Below are 23,598 nucleotides of genomic sequence, written 5' to 3'. Positions count from 1 at the left end.
GGCAGAAAGTGAAGAAGAACTAAAGAGCCTCTTGATGAAAGTAAAAGAGGAGAGTGAAAAATTGGCTGAAAACTCAACATTCAGAAAACTAAGATCATGGCATCTAGTCCCATCACTTCATGGCAAATAAATAGAGAAATAATGGAAACAGTGACAGACTTTATTATTGGGGGCTCCAAAATCACTGCAGGTGGTGACTGCAGGCATGAAATTAAAAGACGCTTGCTCCTTGGAAGAAAAGCTATGACCAACCTAGACAGCATATTAAAAAGCAGAGATGTTACTTTGCCAACAAAAGTCTGTCTAGTCAAAGCTTTGGTTTTTCCAGTACCCATATATGGATGTGAGAATTGGACTATAAAGAAAGCTGAGCACTGAAGAATTGATGCTTTTGAACTGTAGTGTTGGAGAAGACTCTTGAGAGTCCCTTGGACTGCAAGGAGATCCAAGCAGTCCATCCTAAAGGAAATCAACCCTGAATATTCATTGGAAGGACTGATTCGAAACTCCAACACTTTGGCCACCTGATGTGAAGAACTGACTCATTGGAAAAGACCCTGATGCTGGGAAAGATTGAAGGTGGGAGGAGAAGGGGAGGACAGAGGATGAGATGGTTGGATGGCATCACTAACTCAATGGACATGAGTTTGAGTAATCTCCAGGAGTTGGTGATGGACAGGGAAGCCTGATGTGCTGCAGTCCGTGGGGTCACAAAGACTCGGACGCAACTGCACGACTGAACTGACTGAAATGAAGACAATATCAATCATGGCCTACCCTGAGGCAAAAATCCATAAAGAGGGCAAATTCACTTCACTCCCTTTCCTGTCTTCCAATTGTCAATGCCCCTCTGGGATCTTGCAAAGTGTTTTTGTTTTGTTTTTGCTTTGTTTTTCACTCCCCAAGGCCTTCAGATTGTTGTTTTTATTTTCCAGAGTTTTCTTATTATTGCCAGGAGGGTTGGGTCTGGCATGAGGTTGTTGCTTGTCTATGTTTTCTTTCTAATACTGTAAGGCTTACTTTCATTTTGGGGCTTTTAATCCATCTGGAAATATGTTAATGGATTGTAAGTTGTAAATCTGAAGTTGCCTTTTTCTCAAGATGGATAATTAAGAGATGCTTAGTGCTGTGATACAGGCATCTAAGTGTATCTTTTTCTCTAATCTGGGTAACTGATCGTCCTGACACCAGGCACTCAGTTGTCCTTTTTTCTCCATCATATGAAGTATGTTTCTGTTATTATCCAAATTTCTTAAGTAAGAGCATCTATTTCTGGGCTTCCTGTTCTGCTCTAGCTGTTTGTGGTTCCATCACTGTGCCCAAACTTCTTTGCTTTAAACTCAATTTATGAATAATCTGACTGGATAGATACTTCTACTCATTCTCTTCTTCTTTTTACTGCTTGTTTTTTAAAAGTTTTACTGGATACCTTTGGCTATTTACCTTTCCATATAAATTCTATGATCAATTTGTGGTATTTCATAAAAATCTCCCTTTGGAATTTTGATTAAAAATACATTAAATTTGTAGTTTAATTTTGAAAAAAAAAATGACTCTCTTTAAAATCTGGTCTTCTCAACAAGTGGTGTTGGGTAAGCTGGACAGCTACATGTAAACAAGTGAACCAGAGGCAAGCCATGGTGTCCAGGGGAACTCTGTGCTTCCCTCTAGGGCTTGTGCAAGAAGTGTGAACTCTTGAGGTGTGACAGACAGCCTAGAGCAACTCATGATGACACCACATTTCCAGGGGATGAGAAGAGTCCTTGCTGAGCTGCTGGGGACAGCATCTCCAGCATCACAGTAACGGCAATTGAGGAATCCCTAAGAGCCCCCACAGCAGCCGCTGAGACAATAAGTTTGTTTTAAACATCTGATGGGTGCAGAAAGAGTGGAGACACCAGAGAAAACTCACTTCAGGAAGAACTTGCCTTAACCCATCTTTCTCTGCTCTGCCCTGCCCCACCCAGTTTTCCTACCCTCGTAGGAGCAAGTCAGAAGAGGAGGGATTAACATTTTCATTCCAGCTAACTTCAAACATGTGTTAAAGTAAAGATGATAGTTTGATGAGGCCCTGTGTGCCCATCAGTTAAATTCGACAATGATCAATTTGTAGCTAATCTTGTCTTATCTTTACCCACCCCATCTATTTCTCCCTCTTGGATGGTTTTGAAGAAACGTACATACAGACACACACTCACAAGCCTTAAATACAATTATCATGCTACCATTATTTCTTTTATAGCACTGAATGAAATTGAGTGCAGAATGATGATGATTGCATGGAGCCGGAAGCTTCACTTCCTGACAACTACATTTCATGACCTTAGGGACCATGGGGTCACCTGAGTTTTCATCTCAAAAGGAAAAGAAACTGTCCCCACTGAATGCGAGGTGAAAACAAGACACTTAATGAAATCCCACGAGCCCTGTTATTCAGCCCACTGACTACTGACAAGGACCTGCAATGGTCTGAATGTTTGCGGCCCTCCCAGACTCAAGCATTGGAAACCCGACACTCCAAGTGGTGGCCTTTGCGAGGGGATGAGGTCATGTGGGTGCAGCTCCCATGAATGGGGTCAGTGCCTGATAGACAAAACTCCAGAGGCCCCAGTCCCTCCCACCATGTGAAGCACAGATGACTCAGCAAGAGTTCTCATCTATGAACCAGGAAGATGGTCCTCCAGAGAAGACCATGCTGGTGCCATGATCCTGGGCTTCCCGAATCCAGTTGTTGTTCAGTCACTAAGTCGTGTCTGATTCTATGACCCCATGGACTGCAGCACTCCAGGCCTCCCTGTCGTTCACCATCTCCCAGAGTTGGCTCAAACGCATGTCCATCAAGTCAGTGATGCCATCCAACCATTTCATCCTCTGTCGTCCCCTTCTCCTCCTGCCTTCAATCTTTCCCCGTATCAGGGTCTTTTCAAATGAGTCAGTTCTTCACATCAGGTGGCCAAAGTATTGGAGTTTCAGCTTCAGCATCAGTCCTTCCAATGAATATTCAGGGTTGATTTCCTTTAGGATGGACTGCTTGGATCTCCTTGCAGTCCAAGGGACTCTCAAGAGTCTTCTCCAACACCACAGTTCAAAAGCATCAATTCTTTGGCACTCATCTCTTTTTATGGTCCAACTCTCACATTCATACATGACTACGGGAAAAACCATAGCTTTGACTAGATGGACCTTTGTTGGCAAAGTCATATCTTTGCTTTTTAATATGCTGTCTAGGTTGGTCATAGCTTTTCTTCCAAGGAACAAGCATCTTTTAATTTCATGGCTGCAGTCACCACCCAGAGTGATTTTGGAGACCAAGAAAATAAAGTCTGTCACTGTTTCCACTATTTCCCCATCTATCTGCCGTGAAGTGATGGGACTGGATGCTGTGATCTTTGTTTGTTGAATGTTGAGTTTTAAGCCAGCTTCTTCACTCTCCTCTTTCACTTTCATTAAAAGGCTCGTTAGTTCCTCTTCACTTTCTGCCATGAGGGTGTTGTCATCTGCATATCTGAGGTTATTGATATTTCTCCCGGCAATCTTGATTCCAGCTTGTGCTTCATCCAGTGCAGCATTTTGCATAATGTACTCTACATAGAAGTACATTAAATAAAGGACCTTTGCCAACAAAGGTCCATATAGTTATATAAGCAGAGTGACGATATACAGCCTTAACGTACTCGCTCTCCTTTCCCAATTTGGAACCAGTCCGTTGCTCCATGTCCACTTCTAACCGTTGCTTCTTTATCTGCAAACAGGTTTCTCAAGAGGCAGGTAAGGTGGTCTCGTTGATAGCTTACCGTGAACCATGTTGAATTCATGATCTCTGAGGAAGATTTAGCTTCGGGACCAGAGACCAGGCTTGACCACTCAGGGCTCTTGAGTGGCAGAAGTTTTATTACAGTGAAAAGAGACAGAGAAACTTCTGACATAGACATCAGAAGGGGGCAGAGAGTGCCCCACTCAGCTAGTATTTAGCAGGGAATTATATATTTTTAAGTTAGTTATTACAACAAATCAAAAGCATGTCTCAAGGTTGTAAAAATTTTACCAGACCCACTCCCACAATTTACATTTTAGGACAACAGAATTAGAATTTAACAACAGAAAGATTCTACCAAACCCACTCCCACCATATACATTTTAAAGTATCAGAATTAGTCAGAAGGTTTTCAGGAAGGAGAAACTGTCCTCAAGCAGGATACATTGTTGTTATATAATCCCTAGTACAGAGTTTAAACTGAGTTGTTTGTTGTGTAATTATCAGTTCCAGTCTTAAAGAAAAGCACCATTTTATGTGACTAAGACTAAGGGGAAAAAAAAAAGTTTGTCCTTTCCTCCTCCTTGAGAATTCCAGACCCCTATCACCTCCTCAAGAATCCTAGACCCTTCTCTCCTCTTCTGGGACCCTGGACTTCTTATCAACCAGCCTAGGAATTAACTCTCTCATCCATGCCCCCCCGCCCCAACCTTTTTTTAGGAGAATTATGTTGCCAAGGGAAAGGGGTGTCGTTTTCATTCTATAACTACTTCCTGCTGTTAAAGGGCATCATCCCTAAATTGTTGAAGCAACATATTCCCCTAAACCTCATATTGAGGGTCTCTGATCTGGGGCCCCAAATAATAGCTGGAAGAGTCTGTGGCACTCGTAGGAGCCTGGACAACCATTTGTGACTTAAAAGCTTTCAAATGGTTAGAAACAAATCCAGTTACACAGTTACGGGTGCAAGGAGCAAACAGTAAAAAGAAAACAATAAGAATTGTTATGATTAAGATAGTTTTCCACCATGGGGAGCTAGTTAAGTGTCTCCAGAGTGCAGTGACTGAAGCTTCAGGAGAATCCATAGCCTGAATCATTTTGTTCATGTGTTTAGTAAAGTGAGTAACATTAGTACTCATATCTGGTATATAGGTACAACAGCAGGTATGAATAACAGCACAAGTTCCTCCTTGTGCGGCTGTTAGAATATCTAAGGCCCATCTGTTTTGCAAAACCACCTTTCTCATTTGCATTTGTTCAACATTAAGGGCTGAAATAGCTTTTTGAGGATCTTGTAAAGCCTGTTGAGTAAGTTAGTCAGAGCATCAACTCATAGCATAACATCTGTAGTTCCCAGAGAGGGAAGGAATATTGCAGCCGGGTAATCATACCAGTGAAATACAGACCTTGCCTAGCAAGTTTTAAGGTGTGGCAGATTAGCAGGCTTCTCTGGAAGCTCTGAAAATATGAAGCCATGAGTAAAAGGTAAATGTAGGGCGCATCTCCGTATCCAGCTGGGGGAAGCCATGCCTATAGGTAAGAGCCATGTATCCAGTAGGTCCCATTTGGAGCAAACCAACATGACTGAGGGATCCAGTCCCAATCAGTGTCCGGCCAGAAAAAGGGAAGACCTGAACTGGGATTGGAAAACACAGGAATGGTTACATTGCATATTTCTTGAGGCAAAAATCCCAGTTGTTTCCAATCACTCTAATTAAGTTGTTGTCTAACTTCTGGGGATGGCTCTATTTATTCCCAGCATATGGGAGCATTAGATAATAGGTGTTCCTCTTCAGGAGTTAGCCATATGATCTCATCCCATATTTGATAAACATCAGGCAGGAAACCACCAGATCTAGACCCATTTACCTTCTTATGTGCAGCAAAATAGTCATTAAACCAAGATAATGTATAATCAACGTTGAAAGTCACATTATGTCCCTAGTTAAAGTACAAAGTGTTACACTAGTCCATTTTAGGTTTGCTAGATATCATCAGATTAAAGAGAGGCATCACACGCGATTGTTGTTGGTAAAGATATTCACAGAGTAGAGGAAAGCCTTTTCCTTGAAATGGAGAAACCCACCATGGGAAACCTTCACCTGATGAAGAGGGGAGTGCTCTGCAGACCCAGCAATTAGACTGTGGAATGCAGCGTAAGAATGAGCCCGGGACAGGAAAGCATTGTCTTGAGGGTCAAACAGAAGACTCAGGACTTTTGGAGTCAGCAGAAGCAGGCCCACATAGATAATCAGGCCCATCTGAAAAGTAAAAGGTGAAAGCATAGAGAATAAAGACATAAGATGACATTGCTGAGTTTTGGTCAGGGTGCCACTTTTTAACTCAAGTGTAGTGCACCAGGAATCAATTCCCGGCACCTTGACAGCTGTGGGAGAAGAAAGAATAACCGGTAAGGGCCTTCCCAGAGGGGCTCGAGAGATTGGCCTTCCAATCCCAAAGTCTTTATCAGGACTTCGTGCTTAGCTCAAACAGTGGTTTGTTAGACTCAGAGGCTGGATCAGGAGTCACCTCCCGGAGTTTCCGTAACATCTCTTGAAAGGCTGAAAGCTGAGTCACATAGTTAATTCTAAGGCTTCAGGGTCTATAACAATGTCTGTCAATGTCTATGCATAAGAAGGGTCTTCCATCAGTTCAGTTCAGTTCAGTTCAGTCGCTTAGATGTGTCCGACTCTTTGTGACCCATGAATTGCAGCACGCCAGGCCTCCCTGTCCATCACAAACTCCCGGAGTTTACTCAAACTCATGCCCATTGAGTCGGTGATGCCATCCAAACATCTCATCCTCTGTCGTCCCCTTCTCCTTCTGCCCCCAATCCCTCCCAGCATCAGGGTCTTTTCCAATTAGTCAACTCTTCACATCAGGTGGCCAGCGTCAGCTTCAGTGTCAGTCCTTCCAATGAACACCCAGGACTGATCTCCTTCGGGATGGACTGGTTGGATCTCCTTGCAGTCCAAGGGACTCTCAAGAGTCTTTTCCAACACCACAGTTCAAAAGCATCATTTTTTTGGTGCTCAGTTTTCTTCACAGTCCAATTCTCACATCCATACATGACCACTGGAAAAACCATAGCCTTGACTAGATGGACCTTTGTTGGCAAAGTAATGTCTCTGCTTTTTAATATGCTGTCTAGGTTGGTCATAACTTTCCTTCCAAGGAGTAAGCGTCTTTTAATTTCATGGCTGCAATCACCATCTGCAGTGATCTTGGAGCCCCCAAAAATAAAGTCAGCCACTGTTTCCACTGCTTCCCCATCTATTTCCCATGAGGTGATGGGACCAGATGCCATGATCTTAGTTTTCTGAATGTTAAGCTTTAAGCCAACTTGTTCACTCTCCTCTTTCACTTTCATCAAGAGGCTTTTTAGTTCCTCTTCACTTTCTGCCATTAGGGTGGTGTCATCTGCATATCTGAGGTTATTAGATACATTCAAATGAGGACAGTCCTTCTTTTTTAAGGGCAGTCTGAGTCCTCATTAAAGCTATGGGTAGAACTTTAAGCCAACTGTCCTGAGTCTCTTGAGTTAATTTATGCAGATGTCTCTTAATAATGTCATTAGCCTTTTCTGCCTTTCCTGAAGATTGGGGTCTCCAGGAATAGTGTAAGCAGTATTTTATTCCTAGAGCTTTTGACAGCTCTTGAGATACAGCAGCTTTAAAGGCAAAGCCATTGTTGCTCTGGAGGCTCTGCAGCAGCCCAAACCTGGGAATAATTTCATGGATTAAAATTTTAAAAATTTCCTTAGCCTGGTCAGTATGGCAAGGAAAGGCCTCAATCCATCCAGTTGAAGTGTCTACCCAGGCTTGTAAGTAAGAAAATCTGTTTTTGGCATATGAGTAAAATCAATTTCCCAGTCGTCTCCAGGATACTTTCCACTTCATTGTAACCCAGTTTTTGCTAACTTTTCAGTCTTTGGGCTATTTTTCTGACAAACCTCACATCCCTTGATAATGTTCTTTAAAGTTTTCATTACACTTTTACCCTCAAATAGGTGAGAAGCCATTTGGTAAGTGCTTTCAACACCTAAATGAAAACTCTGGTGTAAACCCTTAAGGATTTTCCATTGAGTATTTTCAAGAATTACAAATCGTCCATCTTCAGACTGTAACCAACCTTTATCAGTAATTTTTGCTTCTCTTTTTTCATATCTTTCTAATTCTTCTTCAGTATATTGTGGTTTTTCCTGTTCAACAGGACCGGTCCAGCTAGGGGCATTTGTAGGAGGAGGAGTTCCTAAAGCCAGAAAACGGCTTGAGAATCAGCCACCTGATTTTCCTCTACTTTACTCCCATCCCTGCTGTGCTCTTTGCAATGTATATCAGCTACTTCCTTAGGACAACATACAGCAGTTAAAAGTCTCTCAATCTTTTTGAAATGTTTAATAGTTTCTCCTGTTGCTATTTTAAATTGTCTCTCTTTCCACATTGCAGCATGGGCTTGTAAAGTCAAAAAAGTATACTTAGAATCAGTGTAGATATTTAGATATTGCTGCCCTCTGCTTAATTCTAGGGCTTGGGTCAAAGCAATAATCTCTGCCAACTGGGCACTTGTACCAGGGGGAAGAGACTTGCCTCTAAAACCTGTTCAGACGTAACCATAGCTTAACCTGTTCTCCGATTCCCATTCCAAAGAAAAGAACTGCCATCTGTAAATATATCCGTGTCAGAATTGTCTAATGGGTTATCCATTAGATCTTCTTGAGCTGCATAGTTTAAAGTTAGAAATTGGGAACAATCATGATCAGGAGTTTCATCTTCCTTCTTAGGAAGGAAAGTGGCAGGATTTAAGTTTCCACAAATTTTAAGCTTAGTTATTGGTCCTTCTAACAACAGTGACTGATATTTAAGAAGCCAACTGTGTGTCATCCAAGCATTAACCTTAGAGTTTAAGATTCCACTCACAACATGAGAAGTCAGTACAGTAAGATTTCACCCATTAATTATTTTGAGGGCTTTGGGTGTTAATAAAGCCGCTGCCGCAATTACTCTTAGACTGTGGGGCCAGCCGTGTGAGATTACATCTAATTCTCTGCTCAGATAAGCTATAGATTGCTGGTGAGGCCCTCGGGGTTGTGTCAAAACTCCCAAGTTTTCTTTCAGTGACAAACAAATTAAATTCTGACACTTCGGGCAAGCTCAAAGCAGGAGCTTGCAGGAGAGTAGGCTGAAGAGCCTTAAAAGCCTTTTGAGTATCTGGACACCAAACCAGCTTGTCAGTTTGGGTCTGCTGAGTTTCAGTTGTAAGTTTATATAAAGGCCGGGCGAGTTCCCCATAACCTGGAATCCAAATGCAGCAGTAGCCCATGCTTCCCCCCAATTCCTCTCAGTTGTCTAAAAGTCATAGGTAGGGGCTGGTTTAGTATAGGTTTAATTCTAGGCTCTAGTCCCTTCTGATATGATGAAGCCAAGATATTTAACAGATTGTTGACAAAGCTGAGGCTTTTCCCTTGATGCCTTATAACTGCAGCCTGCCACAACGTTTTAAGAAATCTTCTGAGGCTTGTGAGCAAGCTTCCTCTGTCTCAGCACAGAGCAGAATATCATCTACATATTGTAGTACCACTGCCTCGGAGCAATTAAAATTTTGTAGATCCCATGACAAACTTTGCCCAGATAGATGGGGGCTGTCAAATCCCTGGGGCAAAACGGTCCAGGTTAACTGAGAAGCTGGCTGAGTAGGTTCTTGAAAGGCAAATAGAAATTGACTTTCCTCCATCAACAGTACAGAATAGAAAAGTTTAGTCACTCAGTCGTGTCTGACTCTTTGGACTGTAGCCTACCAGGCTCCTCCATCCACGGGATTTTCCAGGCAAGAGTACTGGAGTGGGTTGCCATTTCCTTCTCCAGGGGATCTTCCCGACCCAGGGATCAAACCTGGGTCTTCCAGGTTGTAGGCAGACACTTTACCGTCTGAGCCACCAGGGAAGTCAAGTCTCCATGGAAGCAGATGGCAAATGCCTTTGTTGTTTAGTCGTTGGCAATGCTCTTGGTAAGTACCAATTTGTAGTCGATGCACACAATTATGAAATGGTCAAAGAGACTAGGAAAAGCTGACGGAGAAAGAAAGGTTCAGCCCACACGCTTTGCCCATTTTGGTTGCTCCCCTTGCAGGGACCTTGAGTGTCTCTTGGCATGGGCAGGTCGATATAACCCCCTAACAAGGCTCCCCTTTTTGGGGGCTGCCTTCAGTCATTACGAGGTACCTCAAAACTGCAGAGCAGGGCTCATCACTTGCTTCACACAGGGCATGACATTCATTCACACAAGCACACCAAAGAGTTAGTAGCAGTCTGTAAAGCAGAAAATGCAGTAAATGCAGTAAAGCAGAAAATGTGTATACTGAGAAAGCAGAGAGGCTAGAGCTCCGAGTGTTCTTGCCTTGTCCCGAAGATCCCGGACGAGCCCCCAAGATGATAGCTTACGGTGAATGATGTCGGATTCATGATCTCTGAATAAGATTTAGCTTCGGGACCAGAAACCAGGCTTGACCACTCAGGGCTCTCGTGTGGCAGAAGTTTCCTTACAGTGAAAGGGGTCAGAGAAACTTCTGACATAGACATCAGAAGGGGGTGGAGAGTGTCCCCCTAGCTAGTCTTTAGCAAGGAAATAATACACTTTTTAAGTTAGTTATTACAATAAATCAAAAGAATGTCTCAAGGTTGTAAAAATTCTACCAGACCCACTCCCACAATATACATTTTAAGATATCAGAATTAGTCAGAAGGCTTTCAGGAAGGAAAAACTGTCCTCAAACAGAATACATTGCTGTTATATAATCCGTAGTACAGAGTTTAAACTGAGTTCTTTGTTGTGTTATCATCAGTTCCGGGCTTAAAGAAAAAACCTTTTATGTGACTATGACTAAGGAATGCAGAGAGAGAGAAAAAAAAACATTTGTCCTTTCCTCCTCCTCGAGAATTCCAGACCCTTATCTCCTTGAGAACCCCAGACCTCTTCAGTTCTCTTCTCCTAGGGGACTCCAGACTTCTTATCAACCTGCCTGGGAATTGACTCTGTCAGTATTCCCATCTCTTGAAGAATCTTCCACAGTTTGTTGTGATCCACATAGTCAAAAGCTTTAGCACAGTCAATGAAGCAGATGTTTCTCTAGAATTCTCTTGCTTTTTCTATGACCCAATGGATATTGGCAATTTGATCTCTGGTTCCTTTGCCTTTTCTAAATCCAGCTTGAACATCTGGAAGTTCTTGGTTCACATACTATTGAAGCCTGGCATGGAGAATTTTGAGTATTACTTTGCTAGCATGTGAAATGAGTGCAATTGTGTGGTAGTTTGAACATTCTTTGGCATTGTCCTTCTTTGGTATTGGAATGAAAACTGACCTTTTCCAGTCCTGTGGCCACTGCTGACTTTTCCAAATTTGCTGGCATATTGAGTGCAGCACTTTCACAGCATCATCTTTTAGGATTTGAAATAGCTCATCTGGAATTCCGTCACCTCCATTAGCTTTATTTGTATTGATGATTCCTAAGGCCTGCTTGACTTTGCACTCCAAGATATCTGGCTCTAGGTGAGTGATCATGCCCTCATGGTTTTCTGGGTCATTAAGATCTTTTTTATATAGTTCTTCTGTGTATTCTTGTCACCTCTTCTTATTATCTTCTGCTTCTGTTAGGTCCATACCATTTCTGTCCTTTATTGTGCCCATCTTTATGTGAAATGTTCCCTTGGTATCTCTAATTTTCTCGAAGAGATCTCTCGTCTTTCCCATTCTATTGTTTTCCACTATTTCCTTGCACTGATTACTTAAAAAGACATTCTTATCTCTCCTTGCTATTCTTTGGAACTCTGCATTCTAATGGGTATATCTTTCCTTTTCTCCTTTACCTTTTGCTTCTCTTCTTTTCTCAGTATTTGTAAGGCCTCCTTGGACAACCATTTTGCCTTCTCGCATTTCTTTTTCTTGGAATGGTTTTGATCACCACCTTCTGTACTGTGTTACGAAACTCCATCCATAGTTCTTCAGGCACTCAGCCCATCAGATCTAATCCTTTGAATCTTTTTATCACTTGCACTATGTAATCATAAGGGATTTGGTCTAGGTCATACCTGAACCGCCTAGTGGTTTTCCCTACTTTCTTCAATTTAAGTCTGAATTTGGCAATAAGGAGTTCATGATCTGAGCCACAGTCAGCTCCCGGTCTTGTTTTGCTGGCTGTACTTGGCTTGTGTCTGTTTCCAGAGCTTTAGAAAGCAGCTTGCCGGTGCTCCATCAACATCACACACTGTGCAGTTCATACTCAGAAGTGACTGCCACCAGGGTCAGGGCTTGTGGGATGTCCTCTTGCTAGGTGACCTGGGACCGCACGCCTGCTGTTGTGGCATAATCACTTATAGCATCCCACATGCTCTAAGCGTATCCCCATGTGGACGACTCACTGCGCGGTCACTTCCCTTGGGCCTCCCCTGGTGTGGTTGCTCCCTGCCCTGGTCCTCCAGGCCCTGATTGGAAGGTGAGAGGCCTGTTCTTCCCCACTGGCCAGTGTGGTCCAGCCTCCCTAAGCAACGGCATTTGAATGGAGGGCCTGGTGGGGATTATTTGGGTCTCACGTGGAAGTGTGGAAGGGATTCAGCAGACTCTTGGTGACTGACTGTGGCCCGTGGTTCACAGAGACTACCAATCATTTGTGCACAATGAGGACAAAGGCAGGGGTGCTGGAGGGAATGGGGTCTCAGTCTGCACAGCAGGAAGGCCAGGGTCCTGGGTGAGAGGACATGGGCCCTGGTCAGAGCTTGTCCAGTTGACCAAGGGGCGGGTGGGAGGCGGGGATGGAGAAGCTTTCTTGGAGACATCTATCCAGATCTTTGACTGAATCCTCCCTCCCCTCAGGAGGAGAAGGGGGTGACAGAGGATGAGATGGTTGGATGGCATCATTGACTCAATGGACATGAATCTGAGCAAACTCCGGGAGATGGTGAAGGACAGGGAAGCCTGGCGTGCTGCAGTCTGTGGGGTCACGAAGAGTCAGACACGACTTAGCAACTGACCAACAACAACCACCCCTCCCCTCCCTGGAGAAAGTATAAATTAAATAGACCCTCAGAGCTGGGTGTCCCTGGGGCTGCCGTAACAAAGTACCACAGACTGAGTGGTTTAAACCACAGACATCTCTCCTCCGACAGCCTGGAGGCCAGAAGTCTCTGTGGGCCCGGCTCCCTCTGAGGCTCTAGCGGAGCTGCCTCCCCCATCTCCCAGCTCCTGGGGGCTGCCCGTGGTCCTCAGCTCTGAGTGGCATCTCTGGGTCTTGGTCCCTGTAGTCAAGGACATCTCCATGCCTGTCCGTGTTCACGTTGCCTCCTCTTTGTGTCCATCGCTGTATTTTCTCCTCTCTTATATGCACACCAGTCAGATTGGACCAGGGACCCACCCTACCCCAGCCTGACTTCCCCTTAACTGAAACACTTATACCCAGACAAACTTGTTCCAGATAAAGCCATGCCCTGGGGGTCCAGGAAGGACAGGACTGCACCCAGCATACCCGCAGGTCACTCGGTGACGTGGCTTGATTCACAGGGAAGAAAAGCAAGGTGGCTTGACCTTAACTGGCTGAGGCTGGAGTTCCCTGGGGGGGTCTCCTGCCACTGTTGAGCCTTCGTCCTGTCCTGCCTGCACTGGGGGCTCTCGGGGACGATCTCTGCCTTCCTGGGCTATCCCCCTAGGATGCAGCGCAGGGCCAGGGGCTGGTGTTGGTCAGGTCCAAGTGGAGGGCACACCTAGGTGCCGCCTCAGTGGTTGCCAAGCCTCAGCTTCCTGCTGGAGCCCATCCAGCTGCAGAAAAAGGCTTTCTGGGTCCAAAAGTCAGGGCTGTCCACAAGAGGCCTGGTGCCCCGGGCTCACTTGCTCCAGGCTCTAACTCTGTTTATTTCTGACTTGATCCTTTGGGCTTCCTGGTCCTCAGCCAACTTGTTCCTGGGAACTTTTCTTTGTTGTAACAGTACCTGCTGCTGATGCAAGAACTCCAACCCCAAAGGCACCCTGGATGTAGAGGTCACTTGTGGCCACACCACCGGAAATGTACCCTGAGCCGGACATCACTTCCCCAGAACCCCCAGGGGATATCACAAGCCCTGTCGTGGTAGGACCGGTGCTGGCCCAGTACTGGGGGCAGGAGACCCAGGGTCCACAGGGGTTGTCCTCAGGCCCCTGGCCTCCATCCCAACTTAGGGCCTGCTGTTCTCTCCCCCCTCCCCACGTTTGGTGGGTGATTCATTTGTACAGCCTCAAGCCTCCCATTTGTCCTCAGTGTAAACCAGTCCCCCCTGAATGAGTCCATGTCTGTGTCCCCTAAACATGGACACTCAGTCCTACTCCTCGGGGAGGATCTGACTGCAGAGAACTCAGCACAGAGGGTGGGGTTGCAGCCAAGACAGCTGCAGGGCGAAGCGACAGCTGGTCCGCAGGACGCTTCTTGGAGAAGGGCGTGACCCAGGGCCACCCAGAGGGCGTCAGTTAATGGACTTTGAAACTTCTTTCTCTGTGTGGCTCTCTGTGGGCTTGAGTAACCAAGAGGGAGAGTATCAGAAAGCTGAGCGGTAACGTGGAGTTTATCACCCTGTGCAGGCCACACTGACTGTACTTTCTATGAGGTGGTGAGCTCACGGTGCCTGCCCAGAATGCCCTTCTGACCGAACTCCTACTCATCCCTCAAGACCCAGTGCAGTTTCACCCCTGATGAGAAGCCTGCTGGGTAGCTAGCACTCCGCCAGGTCATGGTACGTCGCACGGCAGTTCACACTTCAAGGCCGACTCTCTGGGTTCTGAGGGCAGGCTTCTGCCTGGTGTCCTGAGGGCCCAGCATCCATCCCACGATCACGCTCGGCCCATGCTTCTTACATACGGGCCAGTGGCCAGGCATCCTGAGGTGGGAGGTTGCAGCACCCAGGGCCAGATGGCCTGCTTCTTGGTCCTTGTGTGCCCTGGGCACCTGCACACACAGCTGAGGTGGGGATTGCAGGGCAGGCTCCCAGGACAGCCCAACCAGCTGCTCAGACTGGGCTCTAGGCACCAGGCAGCCACCTGTTGGGGCGGGGCCAAGACAGGTGACCCAGGGGCCCGCCGCTCCGGCACTGGTTTTACTTCATTCCTGGAACTTGAAGTGCCCCATTGGAATGCTGACGGCTACGGCTATGGGCCTGTGTGCTCTGGGAGGCAGGGTGGGCTCCCTGTCCTCATCCTCTGCCCCTGGTGGGAACAGAACAAAGAGAACACACACACTGGACTTCTTCCCACAACCTGTACTCAGTTCCCGGGGCTCCAAAGCCAGCCACGCCCCATTTTCTCCAAGAAGCCTGTGTCCTGCCCCCCATCCCCAACCCCTCCCACAGCTGAGGCTTCTATGGGACCCGGGCTCTGGGGGACTGGACCCTCTGCACCGTAGCTACTGCACCGTGCCCGGCAGGCGATCAGAGTGTGACCCTGGTCACCAGCTCATGCACGCCTGCGGGCCAGGCTCCACTTGACAGGCGAGGACGCCGGGGCCCCAGAGACGGGAAGGGACAAGCCCCAGACTGGGACCAGGTCCCTCAGCTTCATCACTGTAACTACGACCCCATCTCCCTGTGGGGGCTTTTCCAGCTTGGTGACATGTTCCATGTTATTCCTTCCTCGGCCCCAAGCCCCAGGCCCCTGCAGTGGGGCTCAATCCACATTCACGGAGGGATGCTGAGCAAGTTACCAGGCAGCAGCTGGTGCTGGCTGCGGGAGAACTCAGTGGCCTCCCAGTTTCTTGCCTGGGTGGGCGGGCCGGGGGTCCACGCAGGTCCTGCTCTCCAGGCAATTCCAGGGGCAGCCGGGTGATCTCCCTGCCAGGACAGCCTTCAGATAACTGTCACTTCTAAGCCTGTTTCTGGGCATCCGTGCCTTCCTGGAACCTGACCGAATTCCCCTGCCTGGCCTGGCCTGGGGGTACTGTGAGGAGTAGGAAGGTGGGGGTCAGGTCAGCAAATGCTGTGAGGAATTTGATGTGATGTTCTTGTTAATTACATAAAAATCAAGCCATCTGTTAGCTTGGGTTACTCCCCTCTCTGGAAACAGAGCAAAAGCCCTGTAAACAATGCAGAAACTGCTCTGTCTGTAAGCCTTGTGGGGAGAGGGGCAATTCAGACATGCACTGAATTTACGCAGACATCTCTGCGCATGGATTTACCCAGGGCTCCCTGGGTAGCAGAGCAGGACCTGGGGAGTCATGAGGTGGGACACGGTGCCTGTTTCCAGTGCACGCACAGTCTAGCCCCATCAGTCCCTTGGGGAAGGGCAGTGCTAGAGATGAACCCCTGGGTGGTTTGGGGACCCCTCCAAAACCATACCCCCACCTGGGGGTTAAGTGCGGCCAGCAGGTGTGTCTGCCCTGGGATGGTGGACAACTCCCATCCCACGGTTCCTGGATCAGAGTTAAACAGAAAAAGAAGAATACCCCGTTAGGAAGGAAGCCTGGAGAACACTCCACAACTAGACCCCACGCTCCCCTGCTCTCCCCGCCAGTCAGGTGCAGGTGGGGCTGGCGTCCTCGATGGAGGGAGGAGACCACAGCGTCCCACAGAGGCTGGTCGAACCACAGCTCTGCCAGGCCTCCTTGGCGACCTTTGGCAGATGTCCAGCGACAGAGATGAGCAAACCCGACTCCACCCTGCAGCTGATCTTTTAGCTCTAACCTTCGTGCTCTGTGGACGGACGGATGGATAGATGGATGAGTGGACAGACGGATGGATGAATGGCATGCATGCTCAGTTGTGTCCGACTCTTTGCAACCCGCTGGACTGTAGCCCTCCAGGCTCCTCTGCCCATGGAACTCTCCAGGCAAGAATACTGGAGTGGGCTGCTGTGCCCTCCTCCAGGGGATCTTCCCGACCCAGGGATCGAACCCGCATCTTGTGTCTCCTGCATTGGCAGGTGGGTTCTTTACCACTGGTGCCACCTGGGAAGCCCTCTTGTGCTCTGTGGCTGGAGCTTAATCATGATGCCCCTTCATCTTGATACAAGTAGGTCACGTATAGCCTGATATATACAATAGCCTCTTCTCAAGGCTCTGCCTCCCAGCCTTAACCTTTAAAGGGAAAACATGTTTCATTCACGTAGAGATAAAAAGTTGCAGAGCAGAGAATGTTTGTCCTGTTGGAAGTATACAAGAACATGGTGCCTAGACCTGTGTGGACTGCTGCAAGGACAAAGGTCCGAGGTCTGGCCGGTACCAAGAAGTTTGCAGCAACCAGCCACGCCCCTCCCCTTTTAGTGGAAAGAAACGTGAATTCTAATTCAGCTAAGACGGTTCTTTGGGACACGAGTCCAGCATCTTCTTGGATTCCTGGCTTTCCAAATGAAATCGCTACTCTTGCTCCAACACCTGTCTCTCGATGTATCAGCCTATTGTACCGCCAGCAGTATGAATTTGATAACATTTTGAGCCTTAGTTTGTTCCTCTGCAAAGTGGGTATAATTATTCTCATTTCATTTAGATATGCTTTTTAAGTAATTAATTTTGTTTTTGCTTTTTTGGTTGTGCTGGGTCTTCCTTGATGCACAAGGGCTTTCTCTAGTTGTGGAGAGCAGGGGTTACTTTCTAGCTGTGGTGTGTGCACCTCATTGTGGTAGCTTTTCTCGTTGCAGAACACAAACTCTCGGCTCAAGGGCTCAGTAGTTGTAGCACATGGGCTCCATAGTTGTGGCTCGAGGATTCTAGAGCTCGAGGGCTTCAGTAGTTACGGCAGATGCGCTTTGTTGTTTCACAGCACGTGGGATCTTCCTGGAGCAGGGATTGAACCCGTGTTCCCTACGTTGGCAGAACAGATTCTTAACCACTGGACCACCAGGAAAGTCCCTAGATATGTTGTTATAAAATAATTTCCAAGCTCTAGCTTTCACGTTAAAAAAAATGAAAAGGAAGGTGGGCAAGGTAAAGTAAGTTCCCTTTTGTGTGAACAAATGTGCTTAAATGTACAGAGAACATTCTGGGAAAATACCTAAGAACATGTGAAACGTGGACAGGGCCACACAGAAGGGGCAGAGTCTTCTGTCCTGTCTGACTTTAACAACCAGCTGCCGGTATTGTATCTTTATTAAGACATATTCAATACTTAACACATTTGTTAAAATGTAGTTGATAAAAATAATTTTTTGTTGGAGAAAAAGCAAAAAATAAAGAAAAAGCACTTCTGCCTTCCAAGAGCTGTGACACAGAAATGAAGTCAGCATACCCCATGTACCTGACTTGTGGTTGTCACCTGTCTTTTCAAGTACTCGAGGTAGGCCTGGGATTAAGTGGCCTGGAAACTCATGTCACTGAGCAGGGACCCTCCTGACCTGCTCCTGGGTGGGTTGTTGGGTGGTGCCCAGGCCTGGCAATGCTTCCTTGAACCTCATGCTGAGCCTTTGCTCTTTACCCCTGGCCAGGCTGACAATGGGCATTGACCCTGCTCTGGCTCCCTGCGAGAGAGGTGTTCACCGGCAGCTGCATCAGCCATTGCCCCTCACTTGCTACTGCAAAACAGTGGGGTGGAAAGCACCCCTACCCTTTGGGATGGTCGAGCCTCTGGGGACTTTGTGGGCTCGTGCAGAACAGGAGTGGGCAGGGCTGGAGGGAAGGGCTCCCAGATAAACAGAACCCGGAGTGCCTGTGTAAACACTGGGGTATAAAGGAGTCTTCTCGGCCAACTCGACATGTCCTCTGAGCGGTCGGGTCCCCAGAGCCTGTCTGTGACCATGGAGGCCAGAACATTCTGGCTACTGGTGGTGGTGGTCCTGGCCTTGGGGTCCTCCAGCTCGACCGGGCAGTACGTGGGCCTGTGTGAGTACCCCTCCGACCCCCTCCCAGTGGGTGGCAGGGAGGAGGAGGGGCTGGGTGGCAGAGTGGGAGCACAGGACACGGAAGAGCCAGGCTGGGGGCTTTCTGCGGGCTTGAGGAAACTGACCAAGCTCCTTAATTTAATGATTGCTACTCTGGCCACCTGATGCAAGGAGCCGACTCATTGGAAAAGATGATCGTGATGCTGGGAAAGACTGAAGGCAATGGAAAGAGGGGTGGCAGAGGATGAAATGGTTAGATAGCATCGCCAACTCAGTGGGCTAGATAACTCAAAGGACATGAGTTTGTGCAAACTCCAGGAGATAGTGGAGAACAGAGGAGGCTGGTAGGCTACAGTCCATGGGGTCGCAAAGAGTCAGACAGGACTCAGTGACTGAGCAACAGCAACAAACTTACCAGACACACACATTTTTCTCTCAGCAGTCCTACAAACTGGGTCTTGCTGTCCCCATTTTGCAGACAAGGAAACTGAGGTTCAGAGAGTTAATAACTGACTCTACCGGTCAGTGCAGAAAGCAGGATGGGAACCCTGGTAGCCACACCAAGCCTACCCTCCCACTGCCTTCCTTGCTGGAGACTTCTGAATTAACAGTATAAGTCTTTCTACATTATTCTGACACATTTGCAAAACACAAAGAAAAGACAAATGAAAACAGCCACTTCCAGAACCTTTTCAATACCTACAGTTTTCATTTAGCCATTGAATTGTAATCCCAGGTAGGGCATGGCTGTTCCATTAACTGGATTTTGCAGAAATTAAAGTGTGGCTTTTGTTAGGTTCTGAGTGGTCTCAAACTTGGCAGCCATCCGAATCACTTGGAAGCTTTTAAATCTCAAAGCCCAGTAGGATGTGCCAACTACGTCAGAATGTCTCTGGGTGGGAGCAGGTATCACTGGTCCTGACCCCAACGTGAGCAAAGTTTGGGAACCAGTGGAGTAAGGAATTACAAATTGTCAGCCATAGAAGAGGATTCTAGGTTCCCTGTGAATTCTATTTTCCTAAGGAAAAATCTGGTTAAGGAATGAGGCACAGTGGACTCTTGCTGAGCTTCTGACATAAAGACTTATCTGAAAAGTGAATCGTAGAGACCCACAGGTATACAGGCATGGTGTGTCAAGGGAAGTAGGGAGTGGCAGAAAACAGCACACATTGCGGTTTTCTCACTTGAATGACTACCTTCTATTATGCTATTCATTTTTAAGGGGGAAGTTCTGTTGATCAAACACTGAAGGGGAACTTTGTTTCTGGGTTCAGGGGACCCTGGATTCCTGTGGGTACCTGCCAACTGGCGAGAACCCAGGCTCTACAGGTGCTAGGAGCAGCCGAGTGAGAGAGATGCTGGGCACCCGGCCAGATCTTTCACAAAACATTTCTCCTGAAATATTTATGGGGAAAGAGGGCCCTGGAGCAGCAGGTGTTGGGGAAGGGGAGGGGTTGTATCCCATGAACTGGGTGCTGGGGGGAGGGAGCGGACTTGCAAATGCGGCCGGTGGACCAACCCCAAGCCAGAGAGGGCTCTCTGACCTGGCTTTGTGTGGGCCAGCGGCGAACCAGTGTGCGGTGCCGGCCAAGGACAGGGTGGACTGCGGCTACCCCGAGGTCACCCCCGAGCAGTGCAACAACCGCGGCTGCTGCTTCGACTCCAGCATCCCCGGGGTGCCCTGGTGCTTCAAGCCCCTGCAGGAAGCAGGTGAGCCAGATGGAACGCACGAAGCCTCTCAAGCCCCGGGAAGCTGCACACACCTCGGCCCTGGGTGGGACCCCTATGCCATAGCTGTCTGCTGGGCAAGCGGGGGCTCCCAGGGGGCACCAGTGGTAAAGAACCCGCCTGCTGATGCAGGAGACACAAGACACGTGGGTTCAATCCCTGGGTCGGGAGGATCCCCTGGAGGAGGGCATGGCAACCCACTCCAGTTTTCTTGCCTGGAAAATCCCATGGACAGAGGAGCCTGGTGGGCTGCAGTCCACGGGGTCACAAAGAGTCGGACACTACTGATCACGCATGCACGTAGTTTTTCAAAGTCAAGGCCTTATGTAGAGGGAAATAGTTTAAAAGCTACCCTGGAGAAAAGTGGATAATACATGGGTTTGGAAAACCCGGCTGCCTTTCAAGGCCGTTTTCAGCGAGCACCCCACTCAGAGCCTCGGCCATTTGTGATCTGTGATGTGCTCTCTGTCTGGACGTGGAGTCCTGGCACGTCTCCCCACCCTGCTGCCCCACTCCTGCCCCCACCACGAGGGGCTCCCCCCTCCCTCGCTGGGGCAGAGGGGTGCAGGGTGGCTCCTGGGGGACCCTGCTCATGTCAGGAGCAGATGGCAGGGCACTCGGTGCTTTGCTGTCCTGGCTGCATCCCCCACCCCCCGTCCCCCCATCTCCACCCCCGTGGGGGTTGCCTTAAGCCATCTGGAGCCCAGGTGCCAGCTCACCTTCTATGAGGCACGTACTAAGTAAGGCCTCTTCTGGAATTGGCACAGTGGGGCGGGGTGGGGGCGGGCACGCGTGCCCTTTGTCCCTGGGGAATGACAAAGGCGCCTGCATTCCAGCCAGCCCATCCGCCTCCCTAATCAGTTCCGGGGGTGGGGGGCTACCCGTTGCCCAGGGCTCCTCCCCTTCCCGCAAACCCGGGCAGAGGTCCAGATCAGGCTCTGGGCCCAGTGGGGAGTCACCCCTGTGCTGGTCATCCCCGCCTCCACCCGCTCCTCAGCCCGAGACGAAACTTCTTTGAACTCTAGCAGCGACCCTGTCTGGCCCGGCCTGTCTCAGGCTCCATTTGTCCTGACCCCTTGGGTACCCCTGGGGGATGTGGCTGTTCTCCCAGAGAGTTGGGACTCGACCCTTCCCCAGGGACTTGGCAGGGAGACAGCACACACCACTGACCTCGGAGCCGCTCTGGACCTGGAGAAGCCAGGCAGCGGGGGCCGGGGACCACACAACTCAGGGTGACGCTTGTCTGTGCTTCATTTCCAGAATGCACCTTCTGAAGCCACGTGGCTGCCCAACACCCAGGGAGGGGACCTCCGCACTTGGGTACTCTGCCCGCCCACCCAGTACTCTTCCCTCTGCTTCTCTCACACTGCTCCTGGCCAGACCTGAACCTAACGCCTGGGGCCTGATATCTTAAAGAATAAAGCTCCCGTGCTCAGCATGAGGACAGGTCTTCATTCCTAAGACTTGACGCCGCTGTGTTTTATTTCTGCCAAGTCACTCTCTCCCTCCTCAGCCTTCCACTGATGGGGGCGGGGGGCAGTGTCTTAGCATCACCCAGCAGAGGGTCTGGGGAGCAGGGAAGGACCCCAAAGTAGCTCCCTAGAGGTGAGGATGCTGCAAAGCTGAGACCTAGTGTGACAGGACAGAGAGCATCACTTAGACACTTAGAAGGTTTCTCATCTTCTAAGCATCACTTAGAATGGTGTTGAGAAATACCGTTTCTAATGTAAGTTCCCCCCCAAAAGTTATTAATGATTTTCATGGTAAAGAGAGAGCCAATAAATCCATTTCACCACCTGGCACTTTTTATATATGTCTTTGCAAGTCAAGTTTAGCATCTGTGACATGTTGGCCTTCTTTTGCTATTTTTCCTCTGAAAATGGATGCAGTCTTGATACGTGAACAACGTGTCACCAAGAGGGCTCTTGAAGTCTTAGCCATCCCCAGATGGAGAGTCGTCTCCCCTACTCTCGGAGACACTCGGCTTTCCCGGGACACCAGGAACGTGTCCACACTGTCAGACCTGAGCTCCTGCTCTCCAGGCCACACGGCCGACTCCCCTGATGCTACTGAGGGCTGTTTCTGCTGCTCAGGGGCCAGGAAGTAGTGCGGCCCCTGAAGGCAGGGCTTCTGGGTCTGAGCCACCCTTCCCGCTGGAAAGGAGACACTGGCTCCTTTTCAAAACAAAAGGCTTCATTTTTAGCCTTGCACTTGGGGCCAGGTCTGTAGAGTGAGAGCTTGTGTGTGTCCTAGAAGGGAGAGGTTAATACCCTTGTTGTAGGATAAGCAACTCATCCCAAAGCCCTTTGAGGGGGCAGCACCCAGAGCCAGGGGCGGCCTGCCTGTTACACTGGGATGTGTCGAGTGAGGTCTGGTTGGAGGACGCGATTCCCCACGTGGGAGCCCCCCAGCTGGTCCCCAGCCCTCTCACACCCTCCACCCCAAGAAAAGGACTGTGTCCCATCCATCATCCCCGATGGCCCTGAGTCAGCATCTCTTCCTGGCATGAACCACTCCCCCGCCTCAATTTGTCCACAGATTCCCAAAAGCACCTCCCCCATAGGTCCCTGCTCACCCCTTCCCCCAAGAGGACAGGGCCCTCAGCGTACAGCCCTGCAGGGTAAGGAGGGAGACAAGGCCAGGGTCACAGGGGACAATTCCCTTCCCCACCACAGAGGCAGCCGAGGCCCCTGCACCCGCCCTCCTGGATGGAGCCCATTGGAGCCACCGTCTCCCCACTGACACTTCTGCCACTGCCCACCTGGCGCTTCTGTGGTCAGCTCAGCACCACTGCTTCTGCGTCAAGGCCTCCAACACCATCAAGGGGAGGGGTCCTTGCCCCCCACCTCAGCCCCCAGACGGCAGCTTCTCTTTGCTCGCTGCTTGTTCAGGGTCCTGTCTGGAGAATGTGTTTCCTGGGAAACTTGGGGAGACCCCAGGCCAGAGTTGGATGCTGGAGCAACCTTCATTCCTGCCAGGAGACCTGGCCACAGGTGGGAGGACAGGGAGATGGAGCCTCAACCTTTCGTCCTGGGGCCCACACATCTCTCCCCAAACTTCACTCTGTTGTTCCTGCAAAGGTCAGAGGGGTCATCACGCAAGTCGGGCATCTGGGGTCCCGGTTGGCGTGAACACCAGCCCCTCCCCACAGCCAGCACTTCTCAACTGGCTCAAACAACAGATGTGGATCAGAGTCACCTGAGGAGTGTCCAAGAATCTCAGAGTCTGGTGATGAAATCAGGGTCTCCAGGGCAGCTCACAACCTCAGTGATGTCCAGCCAGGCAGAGAGAAGCTGGGCA

The 23,598-nt window shown here is 48.9% G+C and overlaps 1 protein-coding gene across 1 annotated transcript; it reads left to right on the top strand.

Moving 5' to 3' along the window:
• The first annotated feature begins 18,413 nt into the window (after positions 1 to 18,413).
• TFF3 (trefoil factor 3) lies at positions 18,414 to 21,759 on the top strand. Its single transcript, XM_043474481.1, has 3 exons — positions 18,414 to 18,571; positions 20,134 to 20,280; positions 21,559 to 21,759. Exons 1-3 carry the CDS (start codon positions 18,445 to 18,447, stop codon positions 21,570 to 21,572), a joined length of 288 nt encoding a protein of 95 aa, XP_043330416.1. The 5' UTR covers positions 18,414 to 18,444; the 3' UTR covers positions 21,573 to 21,759.
• The last annotated feature ends 1,839 nt before the right edge of the window (positions 21,760 to 23,598 follow it).

Source organism: Cervus canadensis, chromosome 7 (genome assembly GCF_019320065.1).
Source record: "Cervus canadensis isolate Bull #8, Minnesota chromosome 7, ASM1932006v1, whole genome shotgun sequence".
NCBI lineage: Eukaryota > Metazoa > Chordata > Mammalia > Artiodactyla > Cervidae > Cervus > Cervus canadensis.
This window is presented reverse-complemented; position numbering and strand designations above follow the sequence as displayed.

Excerpts from the sequence above, each read along its gene's own strand:
- TFF3 (XM_043474481.1), top strand. The coding sequence starts at position 18,445 with ATGTCCTCTGAGCGGTCGGGTCCCCAGAGCCTGTCTGTGACCATGGAG. Across the intron at positions 18,572-20,133 it reads CGGGCAGTACGTGGGCCTGT|CGGCGAACCAGTGTGCGGTG; the intron begins GTGAGTACCCCT and ends TGTGTGGGCCAG.